Source organism: Mustela erminea, chromosome 6 (genome assembly GCF_009829155.1).
Source record: "Mustela erminea isolate mMusErm1 chromosome 6, mMusErm1.Pri, whole genome shotgun sequence".
NCBI lineage: Eukaryota > Metazoa > Chordata > Mammalia > Carnivora > Mustelidae > Mustela > Mustela erminea.
This window is the reverse complement of record NC_045619.1, coordinates 128,770,060-128,792,488: the sequence shown is the minus strand read 5'-3', so window position 1 is coordinate 128,792,488 and position 22,429 is coordinate 128,770,060. Positions and strand designations below refer to the sequence as shown.

Genomic DNA, 22,429 nt, shown 5'->3' with positions numbered 1-22,429 from the left:
GAACTCCCATCAAAATCAACAAAAGCAGATCCACACCAAGACATATTATAATTAAATTTGCAACACTTAATAATAAAGGAAAAGAATTTAAAGCAGCAAGACAAAAGAAGTAATTTACAAAAGAAAAATCCATAGGGCTAGCTGGAGATTGCTCAACAGAACCTTGGCAAGCCAAAAGGAGTGGTCTGATATATTTAAAGTGCTGACTGAGAAAAATCTGCACCCAAGAATACTCTATCCAGCAAGGCTATCATTCAGACTGAAGGAGAGATAAGGAGTTTCCCAGACAAACAAAAACTAAAGGAGCTCATGACCACTAAACCAAACCTGCAAGAAATACTAAAGGGAACTCTGAGTGGAAAGGAAAAGACCAAAAGTGACAGTATGAAGGTAGGAAACACAAAGCACTAAAAATATTTCTGTAAAATAATCAGTCAAGGTATTGACAAAAAAGGTATATAAAATATAACAACACATACATAAAGTGTGGGGAGAAGAGGAGAAAAGATCAGGCTCAAACTTAACCACCAACTCAACATCAGCTGCTATATGCAGAAGAGGTGATACACAAAACAATGGTAACCACATATCAAAACCACTAATAAATACGCAAAGAATAATGAGAAAGAAATCCAAATATATCATTAATGAAAATCAGCAAACCATGAAATAAAGAAAAACAAAAAAGGGCCAAAGAAAATCTCCATAAAAAGAAAACAAAACAGGTAATAAAATATCAATAAATACATACTTACCAACCAAAAGACACAGGGTGACAGAATGGGTAAGAAAAATAAGACCTATCCATATGCTGCCTATAAGAGACTCATTTAGACATAAAAGCAACTGCAGATTGAAAATGGGGAGATGGAGAAACATCATTTATGTAAATGGATGTCAAAAGAAAGCTGGAATAGCAATATTTATATCAGACAAAATAGACTTTAAAACAAAGACTAACAAGAGACAAAGGAGGACACTATATAAAAATAAAGGGGACAATCCAACAAGAAGATATAATAATTATAAATATTTATGCATCCAACATAGGAGCACCCAAATATGTAAAACAGTTAATAACAAACCTAAAAGAACTAATCAATAATATTACAATGATAGTAGGGCACTTTAACACCATGTTTACATCAGTGGACAGATCATCTACAGAGAAAATCAACATGGAAGCAATCAATGGCTTTGAATGACACACTGGACCAGATGGACTTACACTGATATATTCAGAACATTCTATCCTAAAACAACAGCATACATATTCTTTTCAATGGAACATGAAATGAACATGGAACAGTCTCCAGAACAGATCACATATTATCCCACAAAATAAATCTCAAAAATTCAAGAAGACTGAAATCATACCATGCATTTTTTCTGACCACAATGTTATGAAACCAGAAGTCAACCACAAGAAAAAAATTTGGAAAGACCACAAATACCTGAAATTTAAATAACATGTTACTAAACAATGAATGAATCAGCCAGGAAATAAAAGGAGAAATTTAAAAGTACATGGGCAAAAATGAAAATGAAACACAAATGTCCAAAATTCTTTGGGATACAGCAAAAGCAGTTCTAAGGGGGAAGTTTATAGCAATACAGGCCTACCTCAAGAAGCAAGAAAAATCTCAAATAAACAACTTAAACTTGTACCTAAAGGGACTAAAAGAGAATAACAAACAAAACCTAAAATTTTGCATGAAGGAAAAGAATAAAGACTAGAGGAGAAATAAAAACCGAAAAATCATAATAAAACCAATCAATGAAACCAGGAGCTGGTTCTTTGAAAACATCAGTAAAAATGATAAACCTTTAGCTAGATTTATCAGGAAAAAAAGAGAAAGGATTCAAATAAATAAATTACAAATAACAGAGGAGAAATAACCAATACAATAAAAATACAATTATGAGATAATATGAAAAACTATATGTCAACAAATAGGACAACCTAGAAGAAATGGATAAAATCCTAAAACATAAACCACCAAACTTTAAACAGGAAGAAATAGAAAAGTTGATCAGGCCAATAAACAACGAAGAAATTGAATCAAAAATAAAAAAAACTCCCAAAAAACAAAAGTCCAGGACCAGATGACATCACAGGTGAATTCCATCAAACATTTAAAGAAGAGTTAATACCTAATCTTCTCAAAATATTCCAAAAACAAAAAAGTAAGAAAACTTCCAAATTCATTCTATGAGACCAGCATTATCTTGATACCAAAACCAGATAAAGACGCCACTAAAGAAGAGAACTACAGGCTGATATCCCTGATGAGCACAGATGCAAAAATCCTTAATAAAATACTACCAAACTGAATTCAACCAAGCATTAAAAAAGAATCATTTACCATGATCATGTAAGATTTATTCCTGGCTTGCAAGAGTGGCTCAATGTTAACAAATCAATCAATGTGATATTTCATGTTAATAAGAAAAAGGATAAGAACCATATGATTGTTTCAGTAGATGCAGAAAAAAGCATTTGACAAAGTACAGCATCCATTCATAAAAATCCTCAACAAAGTAAATTTCAGGGGAACATACCTCAAATTAATAAAGGCCACATATGAAAAACCTACAGCTAACATTATCCTTAATGCAAAAAAACTGAGAGCTTTTCCCCTAAAGTAAGGAACAAGACAGAGATGTCCATTCTCACCAGTTTTATTCAACATAGTATTAGAAGTACTAGCCATAGCAATCAGACAACAAAAAGAAATAAAAGACATCCAAATCAGCAAGGAAGAAATAAAATTTTCACTGTCTGTAGATGACATTATATTCTATATAGGAAACCTGAAAGACTCCACAAAAGAATGGCTAGAACAAATGCACAAATTCAGTAAAGTCACAGTACAGAAATCTGTTGCATTCTATACACCAATAATGAAGCAGGAGAAAGAAATTAAGAAAACAATCCCATTTACAATGGCACTAAAAATAGTAAGATACCTAGGAATAAACCTAACTAAAAGGTGAAAGTACTTGTACTGTGAACACTATAAAACACTGATGAAAGAAACTGAAAAATGACACAAAGAAATGGGAAGACATCCTGTGCTTATGGACTGGAAGAACAAATATTTTTTAAATGTCCATGCTAAACAAAGCAATCTACACATTTAATGTAATCCCATCAAAATCCAACAGCATCTTTCACAGAGCTAAAATATACAATCCTAAAATTTGTATGGAACCACAAAAGACCCCAAATAGTCAAAGCAATCTTGAACAAGAAAACCAAAACTGGAGGCATCACAATTCTAAACTTCAAGTTATATTACAAATCAAAACTATATGGTATTGGCACAAAAATAGACACAGAGATCAATGAAAGAGAATCAAAACCCAGAAATAAATCGTAAACTACATGATGAGTCTTTGACAAAGCAAGAAAAGAATATCCAATGGGAAAAGGCAGTCTCTTCTACAATGTTGTTGGGAAAACTTGACAGCCACATGCAAAAGAATGAAAATGGACCACTTTCCTACAATATACACAAAAATAAATTCAAAATGGATGGAATACCTCAATGTGGGATAGGAAACAAACAAACAAACAAAAACACTAGAAAAGAACACAGGCAGGAGCCTCTTTGACATCGACCATAGCAACTTCTTTCTAGATGTCTACTGAAGCAAGGGAAACAAAAGCAAAAAAGCTTTTGCACAGTGGAAAACAAACAAACAAACAATAAAACCAAAAGACTACCTACAAAATGAGAAAAGATATTTGCAAATGACATATCCACTAAAGGGTTAAGATCCAAACTATATAAAGAACTTATAAAACTTAATGCCCCAAAACCATATAATCCAATCTAAAAATGGCAAAAAAGGTAAACAGACATTTCTCCAAGGAAGATATACAGATGGCCAACAGACACATTGAAAGATGCTCAACATCATGAATCATCAGGGACCAGCAAATCAAAATAATGAGATACCACCTCACACCTGTGAAAATGGTTAACATCAACAAGAAACCATAGGCGTTGTTGAGGATGTGGAGAAGAAGGAACACTCCTTCACTGTTGATAGGAATACAAACTGGCACAGCCACTCTGGAAAAACAGTATGGAGCTTCCTAAAAAAGCTAAAAATAGGGGGGTGTGGGTGGCCCAGCTAGTTAGCATCCACTCTTGATTTGGGCTCAGGTAATGATCTCAGGGTTGTGAGATCCAGCCCTGCACTGGGCTCCACACTCGGAGCCCCCCAAAAAATAAGTTAAAAATAGAACTACCCTATTGTAATGTAGCAATTGCACTACTAGATATTTACCCAAAGAATACAAAAACATAATTCAAAGGGATACATGCACCCTGATGTTTATACCAGCATTATTTATAATAGCCAAATTATGGAAACAGCCCAATTGTCCATGGAAGATTTGAGAATATATTTATATATATATAATGAAATATTACTCAGCCAAGAAAAAGAATAAACTCGTGCCATTTGCAATGATACGGATGGAGCTAGAAAGTATAATGTTAAGTGAAATAAGTCAGTCAGCAAATAACAAATACCATTTGATTTCACTTGTATGTGGTATTTAAGAAACAAAACAAATGAACAAAGGGAAACAGAGAGAGAAACATAAAGATAAACCAAGAGACGGACTCTTAATTATAGAGAACAAACTGATGGCTACTAGAGGGGAGGTGCATAGATGATGGGTTAAATAGGTTATGAGGATTAAGGAGGGCACTTGTGATGGGCACAGGGTGATGTATGGAAGGTTTAATTACTATACTGTACAGCTGAAACTAACACTGTATGTTAACCAATTGATAGAACTTAAAAAAATACATTTTTTCTGAAATTTATTATATGTATTAAACTCATATAATTAACAAAAATTAGGCTCTCTTTTATCCTTCTTTCTCTTATCAGAAAAGTTCATTCCCAAATGAGACTTAGACACCATTTCTGTATTATGATAGAGATACATTTCTTTCACTAGTCCAATTTCATTGCTCGTCTTTATTTCCTAATTATGGTCCTCTCCACATTGGTATATTTTGTTATTCACATAAATGAAGCTTCTTTCATAGTGATTGTAATGACCCCCAATTCTGATTTACTGGGGAGACTGAGTGACTATTGAAACCTACTGAATACAGTGTCGCACTGAGGAACACAATCATCTCAGACAGTCCTGTTGAACAGCCCATTACTGCTGTCCAAAGCCGGACTTAAACTTATCTACTTTCCCCCATTATTCTCTTCACAAACCTATTATCCAGATCTACACCAACACAGAGGACTTTTCATGCTTAATTGCACTCTGTCTCTGTTCACTTCTCTTCCTGATGCTCCAAGTCCTTGTGGCTATCTTTATCTGCCTGTGTTCTTCTACTCTGCCTGTGGCTAAAGTTCTACAGATATATATGCTATACCCAAAGAAGCTGTGAGCACAATAAGAATAGGAACATGGTTTTCTATTTTCCAACCTAGATTAATATTACAAAATATCCAATATACTGGGCCATAAAATACAATCATGAGTGCACGACATACAACAGAAGTTCATACACTGCATTATCTTCCCCAGGTAAGGCTGAAATAATAGTTACAAGTATTATGTCTACTAACATAGCAGCAACTAGATATAATGTTGGAAACTGACAAGTCCAAACCATTCTATATTTCTTCATATAGGTAATACTTAATTATGTGGGTTAGATGAATGCTTCAATATTTGTGGATTAAAGCAATTTGTTAGAAAATAAATTATGATCACATTTTATTCTTTGTTCTCAGAAGTATCAGAAGATCAACCCACAAATGTTGAATAGTTGAGTGCTCTCATGAGAAATTTCCTCTTTAATAAGTGCCTTAACTTTATTTGAATAATCATGAGGTTCTGTAAGGGACACAAAGTGGTATAACGGGAAGAAAGAAAAACCACAAGTCAGAGACCTGGTTTCTAAAGCTCAAAAAAAACCTAAAATAACAGATAGAGCCTTCTATATGCAGTATTTCCTACAGGATTCAAAGCATGATTAAATAATCTTCTGGTTCCAGAAACATTTTATCAATTTATGTTGAAGTTCTCTAACCAGGACAAGGGAATATATGCAGCTAGTAGAAATCATAACTAAATAATAACAATGGGCTTTTTGTTAATATACTAAATGGTACCTTAATTTATGATGGCTTGAAAACTTAAGTCCCTAGAGGACCGGGGCCATGATTTATATATCTTTTTATGCACTCAGTACATAAACATGGTGTTTTATACATATTAAATACTCAGCAAATAATTGCTAATGATGAAAGAGCTCTTCCCCCAAAATAACTGTAATACAAATGTATAGTTGAAAATGTTCAACCCAACAAATATTCAAGCTCTCAAATCATTTACGCTCAAGAATTCATTCAAAATGGTATTTTTCAAGATGCTAGACACAAATTAGAAAAATATGTTAGGAAGAGGAGTTATTACAGGTGTCCTTGGAACCTATGGGAAAGTGTGTTTAGAAATCATCTTGGAGGAGAATTTGATTTGAGAATCTCAGTTTTGAGCAACTTAAAAACATCCTCCATGCACAGAATACCAGCATGCTTTGTTAAAGCTTAAAAATGAAGACAGTACTTAGAACTTTCAGATAAAACAAATGCTTCCTGAAGACAAATGACAATTATGAAGAGCTGTGAGCTTTGGCAATCGATAGCAGCTTTTCAGCTCATTATACGGATGATTAAGTATGCTGCCTTGAGCAAAAATATAAAAAAGGACATTGGGAGAAGGTTACAGTAGCACCACAGAATATCTGAAGCATCAAATATTCACCTGTAAATATGAGCCTGTCAAGATATATCATGAAATTTGTGAACAAGATATTAACCTTTTTTCTTACTTTAACTACACTGACCTCAAAACCTTGGTTTTTTTTTTTATTTAAGTATAGTTTTATTTATATAAGCTAGTAAAAAATAGAAACTTTAGGATGGGTAAATAAACAACAGTACTTTACTAAATGGAATTCTATGGAGCTATTAAAATTATGTTCAAGAAGACTATGTATTATATTAAAATGAATGTAATACCAAGTTTTCAGAAAGATCATATATACACATATTTTATAAAAACCATAAATTAAAGGAATTAAAATTATCAACAGATTTCAAAAGACTTTCGAAATTCTACTTTTCTATACACTCCAAAATTTCTTTAATGAACATATAATATTTTTACAATAAAAACAAATATTTTAAAACTATGATCCTTTAGATAACAGTGAATAACAAAGTGAATTTTTGCTCCAAATCCCAAAGACCTAATTAACCCACCAATGTTACAAGTGTTGAAAAGTTTTAGACCTCTGAATGAAAACATAATGTTCCAAAAATTAGATTTTTTAGCTTTTAATTTTGATATAATTTGACATTTACAGGAAAGATGCAAGAATCATACAAATAAATTCTGTATATATACACTAAAAATGTGGTATATATACACAATAGAATGTTATTCAGACATGAGAAAGGAGAATATCCTGACATTTCTGACACCATAGATGGATTATTCTATAAGAGATAAATCAGAGAAAGAGAAGCACTATATGAAATCACTTGTATGTGGAATCCAAAAAATTCAAAACCTTAAAAAACAGAGATCATATTGGCAGTGAAGAGGATAAGATTGTTGGTGTTTAAGGTTACAAACTTGTAATGAGTAGTATATAAGCTGTAGAGATCCAGTACACAGTAAAATGAATACAGACAATAATATTGTATTGTAATGATGTAATGTAACAAACATTGCCTCCATGGAAATCATATTAAAATAAAGAAATACATTAGAGTAATATGCTATAGATACCTTAAATTTCAAACATAACAAAAATAGAAAAAAAATTCCATATAGTCTTTATTCAGACCCACTATTTACATTCTACAGCATTTACCTTAGCATTCATAGTCCTTGGGCAGATTTATAGATAGATTTATATGTTTTATATAAATAGATTTATATGTATACTACTTTTTCTGAGCCATTTGAGAGTAAGTTAGAGATACTGTGTCCCTTTTCTCATAAATATTTCAGTTTCTACATCCTAAGAAAAGAGCACTCTCATGCAAAACCACAGTATAATAATCAAAATTGGGAGATTTAATACTGATATAATATTTTTTACAAATAGTCTATATTAAAATTCCAGTAATTCTCAGTTATGTCTTTGTAGCTATTTTCATCCAACTAGGATGAATCTAGATGATGTATTGCATTTAGGTGCCATGTGTCTAGTCTCTGATTTGGAACATTATTAATGAAGAACACTACATCAAAAACTAGTGAGGTAAGACATGTTGGTTAAGTGAACATAAGAAAGAAAGAAAGAAAGAAAGAAAGAAAGAAAGAAAGAAAGAAAGAAAGAAAGAAAGGAAGAAAGAGAAAGAAGGAAAGAAAGACTGATAAGAGAATCTCATTCCAGAAAATTAAGTCTGAACTTCCAGAAATGAAAAAAAAGTTTTCTAGTCTCCAAAAAAACTCTGCGGATCAGCTGCAAGTTTTGAGGTTTCATAACATTTTTGTTTTATTAAGTATGAATCAGTAAAATTTTAAGATTGTTATCACACAGCGAGTATATAGCTATGAAAAATAATGTATACTAGATACATATAATATTAAATCCTGTACCTGTATGTTATTGTTGGCTACATTATTTAACATTGAATAATAAAGTGTAATACTTTCTAACATTAAACTAGAAAGTAGAGATGATTCCATAATGAGCACTTCATTTTTATGCTGTTCTTTTAAACTTTGTACTGCCCTTTGATATTCTAATATTAGAACAGTTAGCAGTATTAACAATGCTTTTCTAAAAATTTCGCTCTACTTGCAGATTTTTACAAAAAAATCTATTGAAATAAGCTAGACAATTCAAAATAACAACAACAAAAAAAAACCAGAGACACAGTTTTCAGTAATTTTCTTAGTTATCACTTATTAAATATCGATTTCAGATAATAGTGCTGTTATTCCTACAGCAATACCAATTTCCACAAGAGAGTTCAGGAAAGGTTAAACTGCATTATTAAAAATAAAAGTTGTCCTTACAAATAATGTTACAAATAATGTAGTAACTTCTCCTTCAACAAGGCAATATTGTCATGAGACTTGAGAATTAAATTAGTAGATAACATTAGAAAACTTACAAAGTTCTACTTGAATGCCTTCTACCAAAACAAAAATTACATTGTGTATCCATTGACAAATTTTGTCATCTACCATAAAAACCTAAGTGGTAAATTGGTCATTGCTGATGAAACACTAAAACTTTTTGAAAATTTTCTTAAAGTATCAGTTTTTTGGTTTGGTTTTCTGAAGATTCAACTGATGGAACAAATTAAAAGAATAGTTTTTTTCTGCTCCTTTTAAAAAAAAATAAAAAATATATAACTTTCTTAATCTCTTAGATTGATATTTCCTTGGAATATAAGTATCAACCTGATAGATCAAAATGTACTCACATTTTTATGACTTGTGGTACCTACTGTCAAAATGTACCACAGAAAGTTTTCTTCCTATGTTTTATGGAAGAAAAGTACTGAGTTTCTGATTCAGAATAGAATGAGTTGAAGTGGACTGAAGTAGAAGTTATGTATTTCAGGTCTTCATAGTACAAACATCAGATGGAAATATTAAATGTTTTGCTGAGTAACATTTTTAAGTGCCAGAAGTATAAAACTGTTTTCACAAGAGCAAATAGGTAATATCTGAATATCTGAAATTGGAGAGGAAACATGACAACATTTTAAGGCTAGTTAAATCTTAAAAGCTCTTACATTTGATCTGATTTACTAATCATTTACTAATTATTTACTAATTATTTTACTCAAGACTGCCTTCATTTGTTGTTTGTGGGTATTTACAATAATGTTCTGGGAAGAGGTGGGTCTGTCCTGGAAGCTTAGACACTTTTTTTCTGTACTGCTTAAAAGAATGTCTGGGACAGTCAGTGCTCAATAATATTTTTGGCAGATGGGTTTTTTGAACATAAGTCAATCGGCAGACCAACCAGAGGTCCCTTCTTGGAGGTACTGCAGCTCTCAGTGATGGGAACTGGCTCTGGCAGAGAAAGATAGAGTCTGGACCTTTGCAAGACTAGCCCATGTGCCCATATGCCATGAACCCCTCCTCCTTCCATTCTACAGACACGTGAGAAAAAGATGAATCACAATGAACATAATTCAGCTCGAAGTAACAGAATCACGTCAGACAATGAGAGTTCAACATTAGCTCTATGGACAAACAATGGTACAAATAACCTAATGAAATCAACATTAGGTTAAACATCTCCTTTCTATATACATATTTGCTTTCTCATTAGAACCAAGGGCGGGGGAAGAACTAGAGGAAAACATATTCATCCATCAAGGTTTGGACTTAAGATGCTGCAATTAGTTAAACATGGGAAGATATATTGTTATTTGTTATTTGATGGGTTAGGATGATAAAGTAATCTGCCTCTAGTCTTCAGGTTGTTAAAATCACATCCAAAAATTAAGTGGAGAAAGGTACAGGTACATGAGTAACCAACATTCAGGAGATTTCTGTGTATATTTGGTTCAATATGCATAATATCCACATGGAGAGAAGAGTTAGTGGAATATGCGTATACTTAGACTGCTATCCAAAATGATTCCTCTTGTTAGGACATGAATGTATATTTGCATATCCTAAAATCAGTATTAGCTAATATCATATACTTGCATCACAAATGGGTAGTTGTGAAAATAAGTTCAAAATAAGGCCCAGTACAAGCATTTTATTTTATTTTATTTTATTTGTAAGAATTTATTTATTTACTTGACAGAGAGAGATCACAAGTAGGCAGAGAGGCAGGCAGAGAGAGAGAGAGAGAGAGAGAGAGAGAGGAGGAAGCAGGCTCCCCACTGAGCAGAGAGCCCAATGTGGGACTTGATCCCAGGACCCTGAGATCATAACCTGAACCGAAGGCAGAGGCTTAACCCACTGAGCTAGCCAGGCGTCCCACCCAGTACAAGCATTTTAAAATTTGTATTTCCTCACCATGAATATAGTCAGATTTCAAGTTTTTCCCTACCTTTCTATATGCTTACTTATACATTTTATATTCATTTTTCTATTGTCTCTGACATTTTTAGTATTCTTCTTTGGACAAAAATACCATTTTAGATCTTAAAAAGATTCTGCTATGACTTATAAAATTATTAGGCCCAAATGGATTTTTTTGGCCAGTAGGCACTTTATTCATTCAATCCCTACAATATCCAATTCACAAATACTAGAAAGAAAAGGATTAAATTTTCCATATTCACATTAATATAACAATCACCATCATTTTAGGGATACAGTATGGTGTCTCATTTACCCCTTCCTCACAACAGATAAGGAATAGATCCTACTATTCCTGCTTTATGAATATGGAAAGAGAATCTCAGAATGTATGAGAAAATTTCCCAAGTCTCCTGCTACTAAAAAGACACAAGATTAAAACCAAAGTACGTTTGATGCAAAGGCCCAGATCTGTTGTTGAGTCAATTATTTGGAATTGTTAATAATTTCCTCTAGAGAAAGCACTGTGGCCTACTGTGAACATTGGAAAGAATGTTGGGTAGGAAGCAAGCTGAATGTACTAGTTTTCTATTGCTGCTTTAAGAAATTCCCACAAACCCAGTGTCTTAAAAATAAGAAAACAATTCCCAAAAATTTATATTGCTTCTTAAATGAAACATAATATAGTTATATTCATTCTTACACTTCTATAGGTCAGAAGTCTGACGTGGGTCTCACTTGGCTCAAATCAAGATGTCAGCAGGGCTATTTTTTTTTTTCTAGAAAATCTAGAGAAGATTTTATTTCCTCGCCTTTTCCAGCTTCCTGAGACCACCTACATTCCTTCGCTGGGTTTTTACCTCCATCTTCAAAGTCCGCATGTAGCATTTCTCTGAGCATTCCTGTGCCCTGACAGGAATGGTGTCTCTTGACACCTGTAGTCTCTTGACTACAGACAGTAAAGTTTCCTGTTATTATTGGGACTTAGAATGGTCCTAATAATCAAGGATAACGTTCTCATCTCAAGGTCTGTAACTTAATCACATCAGCAAAGTCCCTTTTTGCCACGTGAGGTAATACAGTCAAAGATTGTGAAAAATGGGAACACGCCAATCTTTGGGGGGTGGGAACAGATATCATTCTGCCTATTACAATGAGCTTATATGCGAATGACTGACAGTCAGATTTCCCTGCCAGAAGTTTTTAAAAAAATATTTTAGGGAAGATGATTATTTACAACAGTGAAGCTCAAGTTAGCAGTCCAATAAAGTAAAATAATATAACTAAATAAAAGTAGTAATAAAAACATTTTTTATCTAATGAAGTAAATTTGGGGGGTAGTAGGAAGAAGAAAGATTTTTGGATGATTGAAAATTATATATGAGAGCGATGCCCATTTTAAAGATTGAAAGAAAAAATTTGGGGACATGGGAATATGATCCTTTGCTGGGAAGTAGAGCAGAGACTAGATGAAAGGAAGAAAAATGGGGAAATACTTAGGGAAAGAGGGAAATGGAATAAACTTCCAAATATAATCATCAGAACAACAACACTTTTGAGCATTTGATATGTGTCATGGTTAGAACTTTGAATTTATTATTTAATCCTTATAACAATTTTATAAAGCATGTAATATTATCCCGATTTTACATATGTCATAAATGTAGGTTAGGGAAATGAAAGAATATAGCACAGTTCAAGAAAGTAGTAGAGCCAGGATTCAAATGCAACTTAGACTTGTTCCAAAGAATATGTACTTTTTTTTTTTTAAAGATTTTATTTATTTATTCGACAGACAGAGATCACAAGTAGGCAGAGAGGCAGGCAGGGAGAGAGAGAGAGGAGGAGGCAGGCTCCCTGCCGAGCAGAGAGCCTGATTCGGAGCTTGATTCCAGGACCCTGGAATCATGACCCGAGCCAAAGGCAAAGGCTTTAACCCACTGAGCCACCCAGGCACCTATGTTCTTAATTACTGTGCTTAACTATGATAGAAATTCAACACTGGTAGAAAGTAAACAACCAGGGAAGCCCAACATGGTATGGAGTATGTCCCAACATTTAGAAAGAACATAACCAATGACTAACAGATTAAATGAGAGAGTCGAGAGTCTAAGAATCCATGTGGACAGCTCCAGAAACCCTTCCACCGGCAACTCACCCCATCTTCCAGACACATTGAGTGACAACTTCATTCACTATGATCAGGACTAACGAAAGAAGACACGAAAACTGAATACTAGGCAAATGAAGGAGGCAAAAACAAAAGCACAGCTAGATGGGTAATTGCGCTACTACAACTGGAAAAAAACTGATCAGGACTAATTGTAATACAGCAAAGTGGATCAGATCCCAAGGCTGAAGTCAGACCAACAGCAAAAGTGATAATGCTGATAATTAGACTGTGATGTTCGAGCTCTCTTAATCTGTTCTAAATTTGGGGGTGGTACCTAGTCTGCAGAAAGCCAAGTATCTCCAGCTCACTGGCCATGAAAAAGAGGAGGGATAAACTTATTCCAGAAAGGTTAGCCTTGCTTAACAATTTGCTTAGAGTTCAGCATCCCTATATTGTACCTGCTTTCAAAGAGCTTCTTTTTCTTTTTCCCCAAGATAATACCTTTTTTAAATCTCTACATTCTTGTCCTCCGCCTTCTCCCATCATTAGCACCGGAGTTGCCAAAACAGGGACTGTTTTGGTCCCTGTTTGGGTCATTTGTAATTAGGTTTTTCTGGAAAGGTACATGAGCCAAAGTCAATCCAAAAGACAAGAGGACTAAGACTGAAGGCTGGGAATGTATCTACCGAAAAGAGAAAAGAGATTTCACTCAAGACAGAATTCATATTAAGATAGATGGATTTGAGAGACATGAGCATGTCATAAGCTTCTTTTTCATCAACCTGGAAGTGAACAGCCCGGATTTGAGGAGACAGTTAGACATCAGTACTTGGTTATTCTGAAATCCCGCTACCATCCAGATGTCAGATCCTATTAGTTCACATATGACCACCAGTTTCATGAGAGATGCCTAGAACACAGTCTCTGGGCTGTCAGCACAATTTAAAATCATGTCATTTAAACATAGCCTTGTTGGTCTTTACAAGCTCTTTGTTTACTGTGGGTCTTAGTCTGAATAAAGATTTTAAATCGCTTCATAGTTTAACAGGATTTTTAAGTCACATTTATATTTTCTCTAAGATGTCAGCACTATATTTCAGCTCTTCTCTCCAAATGCAGTAACATGACAATAACAGACATGGGGATTTCAGATTTTTTTTTCGATGTACAACTGTAAAGTAAGTGAATTTAATCTTTGAGGTACATTCTTTGCTGTTTTCTGTATCCTACTCTCCTGATCAGGCCACGAATTTCCTCCTGTTGCCTCTAGCTCCCAAGGATTTCTCCCACCGCCCTTCTCAATGCAGCACTGGTTGTTATGCTTCTGCTGTCCCCATCCATGTCAAATTTATTCTCGAAAGTTCTAGTCTTAAAAAATTGGTCAGTATGATAAAATGTGAGGTAAAGTGCTAATGACAAATGATGTTTAAGGATTATCTCTACACACATCACTGATGTTTATCACTTACTACACCTGCGAACACATAACATTCCATGTACTATGCTTGCAGGTTCACATGTGTTATCTCATTATCTCATATCGCATATCACATATGAAGACCCCCAAAATGAGGGTCTTCAATGCCTTCTTTACCCTTCGTTCCAGACCTACACATAGTCATTCCTTAAGGGTAGCGCCTTAAGAACATGAGAAAACAACTATCAATACGAGCAGCCTGGATACTATGATTAAAAGACTGAATATATTAAAACATGGAGATAAGTAGTACATGTTTTAATAATAACCAGGAATACAAAAAAAAAAAAAAAAATGTTTGGATAGTCCTCAGTTGATTACCCTGGTAAGTTAGAACCTGCATTCTTGGTCAGATCACTGTATTCTTTCTTTAGAGTAAGGAATGAATAATAATAGATTTTCCTGCAACTGGACAAGGCCACCAGGAAAGACAGTTTTGGTCAAAGCACACTTTACTGACTTCAAATTATAACATGTAGCTGGCTTTCTGCTCTGTCATTGAGGAAGGTCAGGTCTGGTTAAGTATGTGCTGAGGTCAAAGCTGAATCACAGCTAATGTCTAAATATAGATCATCTTTTAAAACTGTGGCCTCTTTTCCATGGCTTCAGTGTGTACAACACAGGAGTTAGGTTTTCGTAGAGAAGCTGCCTTTTCTTAGGGAAAGTAGGTCCAGTGAAAAACGCTGGCTTTTAAAATAAGGAAGAAAGTAGGAGTGTGCAAATTAAATAAAGATAAGTTGTTAAAGGTTAACTAGTTTCTCCTGGTGGTGTTATAAGCAAATGGCATAGTCATTCTCTGGTTCTAAAATATTTAGATGTTTTATTTCAGTCACATAGTGGGAGCTGAGAACAAATGTGGGTAAACCAGATACAAAATACCTTCACAGAACATAAGCTAAAACCTATTCCCTTAATTCTTCAGTGTTGAATCATCTGTTATGTCTGGACCGTAAATGTGAAGAATGCCAAAGCAGCTCTGGCATTGCCGTGGTTTGGTCCACACAGATACCAGGAAAAGCGGATCTACCCTGAAAACAGGTTATTGTCCCTATTGTTGTATTAGTTTCTATGGCTATACAACAAATTACTGGAAATCTGGGGACTTAAAGTACCTATTCATTATTCCCCAGCTTCTGTTGATCAGAAGTGTGGGCGCCACATAACTGGGATCTGTGCTCGGGGTCTCCCTGGACTGAAATCAAGGTTTTGGCCTGGCTGTATTCTTATCTGGAGCTGAGGATCCTCCTCCATGTCTAGTCAGGCTTTTAGAAAAACTGAATTGCTTGAAGTTGAAGAACTGAGGTCCACATTTTCTTGGTTGCTGCCTATGAGTTTCACTCTCAGCTCTTAGGGGCTGCACTCAGGTTTTAGACACATGGCCCTCTCAAAACAAGGTAATTTACTTCTTCAAGGCAGGCACTAGAATCTCTCTTCAGTTGGCTATGCTGGGAGGGAATCTTATTTAATGCAATGTAATCACATAGCTGACTACCAACACCTTTGCAATATGATATAACTCCCCCCCCATAGTAATAATAATAACAACAACAACAACAACAATAATATAGCCTATTATATGTGACTACCTCTCTGTATTCCCAGATCCTACCCACAATGAAGAGAAAGTATTGGACAGAGCCTGTGGGAACAGAAGCTTGGAGGCCATCTTAGAATTATACCTGTAACTATTAATCAGAACAGGGGCTGAGTATTGAACTATACAATGGAGAAGAGAGCAAAATGTTACTCATCTCCAGAGTCTATATATTATATGTAAACTGATTCAGTACCAAGAATAATGCTTTCCAGGAGAAAACAAAACAAAATGAAATCTACAAATGTCTACCAAAATTCCCAGTGGAAGAAACTCAGTCTCAATCTCAAGGTACCCTTTGAATTATGCCCAATAGAAATGCAAATTCCCATTCAGACCAATAATAAGGCTTGCAAAGATCTGTTAGTGGCTCTCTAAAAGATAGCTGTACCTCAGTTTTAGTAACCCCAAACCCTAACTTCCTATGTAAGTACCGTTTTTACCACTACACTCCTTCTTTATGTCTAACAGCCAGCTACAAGCCAGTGTGGTAACACTGCATTCTCTAGAGGTAAAGTAAAAAGTCAAAATTCAAATTATAACACCGACATTTTCTGGAGTAGGAATAAAATAGCAGATGACCAAGTTTTGATTCTGGAGTACACACCCTGTATAATCACCTCCTCTGGAATGTCAGTGGACATGTAAATACGATGAGATAGTCTTTCCTTTCATTAGATTACCTTACCTGGCAAAATGATGGGTCACTCACTCATAATTATTTTATGTTATAAATGATTCAGCTTGAGCACAGTGAGAAAACTGTTTTGTAAGCCTTGAAGAGGGTGAGTTGCAATGTGGTAAGAGGGTCACATGGACAGGCCTTAAGGAACTCTTAGGAGCTGAGAGTAAACCCAGGCTGACGAACATATAGCAAAAAAAAAAAAAAAAAAAAAAGTGGGGGGGGGCCCTGCCAGATAGTGATCTGAATGGGCTTGGAAGAAGACCCTGGGCCTCGGATCAGATTACAACCCAGATGACCCCTCAATTTTAGCCTGGTGATTCAGGGGGCCAAGCTAACCTCTGACTGGAAAGATAACCAATGAAAACTATGTGATAATAAATTTGTGTTCTTTAAACTGTTAACTCTGTGCCAGTTTTTTATGCAGTATAGAAAACTAGTACATAAACAAATTAATAAACAAAGTAAACAAACTAACAAAATTGGGTTTAGGAACTTACTATAGCAACAGCTCCCAACAACAGAATCCCAACTGATCTTACTGTGTAATTAACATTATTTTCAGGAAGTGTACTGAAAACTAAAACATACTTAAAATAAACACGTTATTTTGTGGTACTCCAGGGCTCAGTAGATGACAAACCCAAAACTCCTTAAGGAATGAAAGAATGTCAAACCAGTGGGGACTGAAACAAATAACTCCAACAAGGGTAAAAGGCAATCTGAATAATTAATAATGGTGTGTATTACTCATATTTATGCGGAGAAACAAAGGACACTTACTCTGAAAGTTGTTCACTGAGAAGTCTTGAGGATGATAGAATCCTGCTTTGCAAATGCACTGATAGGCTCCAAGCACGAATCCTAGGCCTTTAATTGGCATACACTATGAAAAAGAAAAGACAGCAGTAGAGTTGATCACAGTTTATTTCACAGTATAAAGACCCACAAATATCCATCACTGCAAATGATAACAGAACTATCACATTTTCCAGAAATAAATATCTCTTTTTTGAACTCTTGTTTTAGATTTGTTTGTCAACAGACATCTTTTTAGATACCACAAACTGAGTTTCCTTTCTAAATACACACCATTATGGCTGTAGGCGCCCACAACATTAACTCATTCGGTTGCCATAGGGAGTGAATTTTTAGGCATGGCTTTTGGGTTTAATGCTCAGATATACTATTGCTTTAAGAGGTATTTCCAAAGCCTGTAAGAATGCTTAAGAAGGATTCCATGTAAAACATTTCTATCACAGCAAAGGGAGGTAGATAGGTGGGTAGGTAGATGGATAGAATTCGGGATGTGAAAATTGTTTCTATGAATTAAAAATTTACCAAATTTTCATCCTTGGAATAAAATAACATAAATTGGTAAAACAACAAAACAATTAAACTTTAAAGTGCAAATTTGCAGGAGAAAATGTAAGATAAAATAATGATCCCAAGGACTCTTTACCTAAAATCTGTTTCATAGATAAGTGTTCTATATGTACATAAATTTTTAAAAAATGACCAACTTTCTAAATATGTCACATCAATAGATATAATAGATATCTCCCAAAAGCTTAATCTTGGCTTCTTTCAAAGATACCACTTAAGTCTCATCAAATTTGGCTTAACATACTTCATTTCTGCTACTTTTCATTATATAGCATGGAATAACTTCTACTAAAATACAAATAATACATCAATAAAACAGAAGTGTCTCAAGAATACAGTTAACACTGAAATTTCATTTCTGCTGTCTCTCTACCATGATGATAATCCTTTGATTTTTTGCCATTATAATCAGTTAGAAAATCTTACAATCTAATATATTTCAGTTATAAAATGTCTCCTTAATACAAAAGCCCTGAAGAGAAAACTCCAAATAATTCAAATAATAATTTCACAATCTAAGCTTAATGATTGGTATCAAGATCAATATTATATACTATGAAAACTCCAAGAAATAGAAAAGTATTTATATATAAGGTACCAAGAGTTAACACATGTTCTAAATTCATATGGATATAATAAAAAAGTGTTTAACAAAGAGCTTTCTAAGAGACCTCCTTGAATATAACCACCCCAGCCTTTTTTTTTTTTACCCAATACACAATTTATATCAAACTATAACTTGCAATTAAAAACACAGTTCCTGACCCAGAACAATATACAAGAAGAGATAAGTACCAATCAATTCAACTGAGTTGGCAAGTATTTATGAAATGCCTGCTGTGGGCTCAGAAAATTTCTACAGAACCTAAATGAATTAACACATATTATTTATAAAAATCCAGTTATACAATAGGTCAGATGATATTTCTGAACTATGTAAATTAAAAACAACTGTAACACTTACTTTGCAAAAACACTAGTATTATGAATAGAACATATTATTTGTGGTCAGTCAGAAAATAGGACTTGAATTATGACTTCATCACTAACTAGCTATGTGAACTTGGGATGTTCTCTTAACTTCTCTGAGCCTTAGTTTTTTAATTTGTAAGACCAATAATACAGTCAAATTCATATACAGTTTTGAAGAAGGCAGAAACACAGAGATGTTGTAATAGGTTAAACATGGGGTATAAAAGGAAGAGAAGAACATAGGGTGGTTTTATTCTGTTTTTTTGGCCTGAGCAACCTTAAGACTGGAGATGCCACCATTGACATAGGGAAGTCTCCTGATGGAGAAGATTTGGAAGAAAGAGAAAAAGTTCAGTTTTGTAAATATTAAGTGTGAAGTGCCTATGTGAAATTTAACTGTAGGTATCAAATAGGCAGGCTGATAAAGTTTTAGGGAGTTTAGGAGAGATATCTGGGATGTATTTGCCCAGATATTCAAGATATCTAGATATTTAGGACTGATTTGCACAAAGATGATAGGTAAAGCCATGAAATCATGTAAGACTAGATCACTAAGGGAGTGCCTACAGGCTGTAAAAGACAGAGGTCCAAAGTGGTGAGACTCAAGACACTCTAGGGCTAAAAGATTAGGCAGAAAGGAAGCAACAAAACATACTTAGAAGAGTAATTCATTGTGGTATCATTATCTCATTAACTAGATTGTGATACTATGGACATAACATGTAAAATTTCTTGTGAGTTACATTTAGTAAACATTCATAAAGCATAGGTTTATCCAGGTAGACTAAGTATTAGATGCTGTTAATACAATAGTATACTTTAAATATTCTGCCTCACTGGAATTTGGAGGTTAATGCTATTCCTTAAAACAGCATTAAGTTCCCTGATAATATGACAGTATACAACAGTAATGCAGTTGAAAATTTTAAACATTTAAGGCAGATTTAAAGTTTATGGGAATAAGAATATCTCTTTACAAGCTAACTCTAAACTTGAGATAAAAATGAAGGTTGAAAAAAAAAACCTAATTGATCAGATAAATATGAACAAATATAAAGTCCCTTGAGCATAAAAAAAACTTCCCAATTTTATTATAGATAACACAGAAATATGAATTATTAGTTACCTCAAACCCCTTGTTCTATTCTTAAATTAACTTATATTTTCAAAGAAAAGAAAAAAAATAGTCAGTTAACACCAATAAAAATATCATCCTGCTGCACTTCAAAATTGTGGGACCTGCATGTAACTCAATATGCTATTGCTTATATAGGTTTGCCTTAGTATAAAAGTGATCTTGCTTATTTTTCTATTAATGATTATAAATTTGCAATCAAGTTTCCATGCTTTCTTGCTCTATCTGCCATCACCATTCTGTAGCTAGTCTAATTGTGTCACACCTCCCAGACGTATACATTTTCAAGATTAGGCAACTAGTTAAGTATTCAAACTAGTTTTTCAAAATCGACATAAGTATGATGACTACTCAACTAATGTTCATCATATCTGGACTGAGGAGCTGTTTTCTATAATTTTTAAGATTTAGAATTTTAAAAATATTCCCATGTAATACAGGGAAAAGTCTTCAGAAGTTAACTCTAATTTAAAGTTCATTTAAAATATTCACCTGAAATATTAATTTTAGATATTTAAGACATTCATTCATTTTAGATATTCAAGCCGAAGCCTTTCTGCTTTATCTTCACAAAAATCCAAGAAGGTAGAAATGGAAAAAACAGTACCTCTTTCTCCATGGAGGTAGCTGTTCCATGATACTGTTCTATAAACAGTAAGCTTCTTATATTAAGACTTAAGCATCCCTGTGAATGAAGTAGCTACTCACAAGCCTGGATGCCCTCATCGATGAACCTACAATGCCAATACTTACTAAGCCATCAGCAGAGATATAGCCAAGGATAGCCTTGACAACCTACAATCAGTTACATTCCTGGGAGTAATCCAGACCCAAATGGAAGGAGGTAGAGGTCAAGAATTTAGAGAAAAATAGATTCCTAGAAATATACAGCCTATCAAGTATGAGTCATGAGGAAACAAAAGTTCTGGACAGATTTATAACTAGTAAGAAGATTGAATAAAAAACATCCCAATGGAGAAAAAAAGCCCAGAACCAGAAAGCCTCAATGGACAATTCTACCAAACAGTCAAAGAAAAATTAATACTAAATTTTTCCTCAAACTGTTCTAAAAATGTGAAATGAAAATACTTTCTAACTCATTTTGTGAAGCCAGCATTTTCCTGGTAGTAAAATCAGACAAAGATACTACAGGAAAAGAAAACCACAGACCAATGTTCCTGATTAATATTGATGTGAACATCTTCAACAAAATAATTGCAAACCAATTTCAGCATATTCATCACCATAACCAAGTGGGACTTATTCCTGGAATGCAACAATGATTCAATGTACAAATCATTCAATGCAATACACCATACTGACAAAATGAAGGACAAAAACTACATGATTACTTCAAGTAATTTAGAAAAAGCATTTGACAAAATTCAATACATTTTCACGGTAAAAACACTCAACAAACTATGAATTGAAGGAAACTATCTCAACATAAGAAAGGCCATATTTGAAAAGCCTATACCTAACATTATGGCCTAATGGTGAAACGTTGAAAGACATTCCTGTAAGATCAGAAACAAGACAAGGCCAGTGTCACTTCCATTCAGCATTATTGGTCCTAGGCAGAGTAATTATGAAAAAAAAAATAACATTCAAAAAAGAAAGGGAGAAGTACAATTATTTGTCTGCAGAATACATAATGTTACATGTAGAAAGCCCTCAAGATTTTGCCAATAAAAGGAAAAAAAACCTGTTAGAATTAATAATCATATCAAGCTAAGTTCTAGGACATAAAATCAACATACAAAAATTGGTAAGTTTCTATACACAAATAATCACAATCCAGAAAGGAGATCTAAAAAAACAATCCCACTTATAATAGCTTCAAAAAGATTAAATACTTAGGAATAACTTAACCAAACTGAAAATTATAAAATGTTGCTGAAAAAATTAAAGATACAAACATGTAAACTGACAGTTATGTTCGTGGATTAGAAACTTAACACTGGCAGAATTCCAAGGCTACCCAATGCAATTGATATTA

At 34.0% G+C, this 22,429-nt stretch overlaps 1 protein-coding gene across 1 annotated transcript in view; it reads right to left on the bottom strand.

Annotated features, from left to right (window-relative positions):
- The window catches only part of GPR158 (G protein-coupled receptor 158), a 420,682-nt gene that overhangs the window by 195,803 nt on the left and 202,450 nt on the right, over window positions 1-22,429 (bottom strand). Inside the window, exon 3 of the mRNA XM_032349655.1 lies at window positions 17,721-17,823. Coding sequence (XP_032205546.1) covers window positions 17,721-17,823 — 103 coding nt within the window. The remainder of the gene's footprint in view (window positions 1-17,720; window positions 17,824-22,429) is intronic.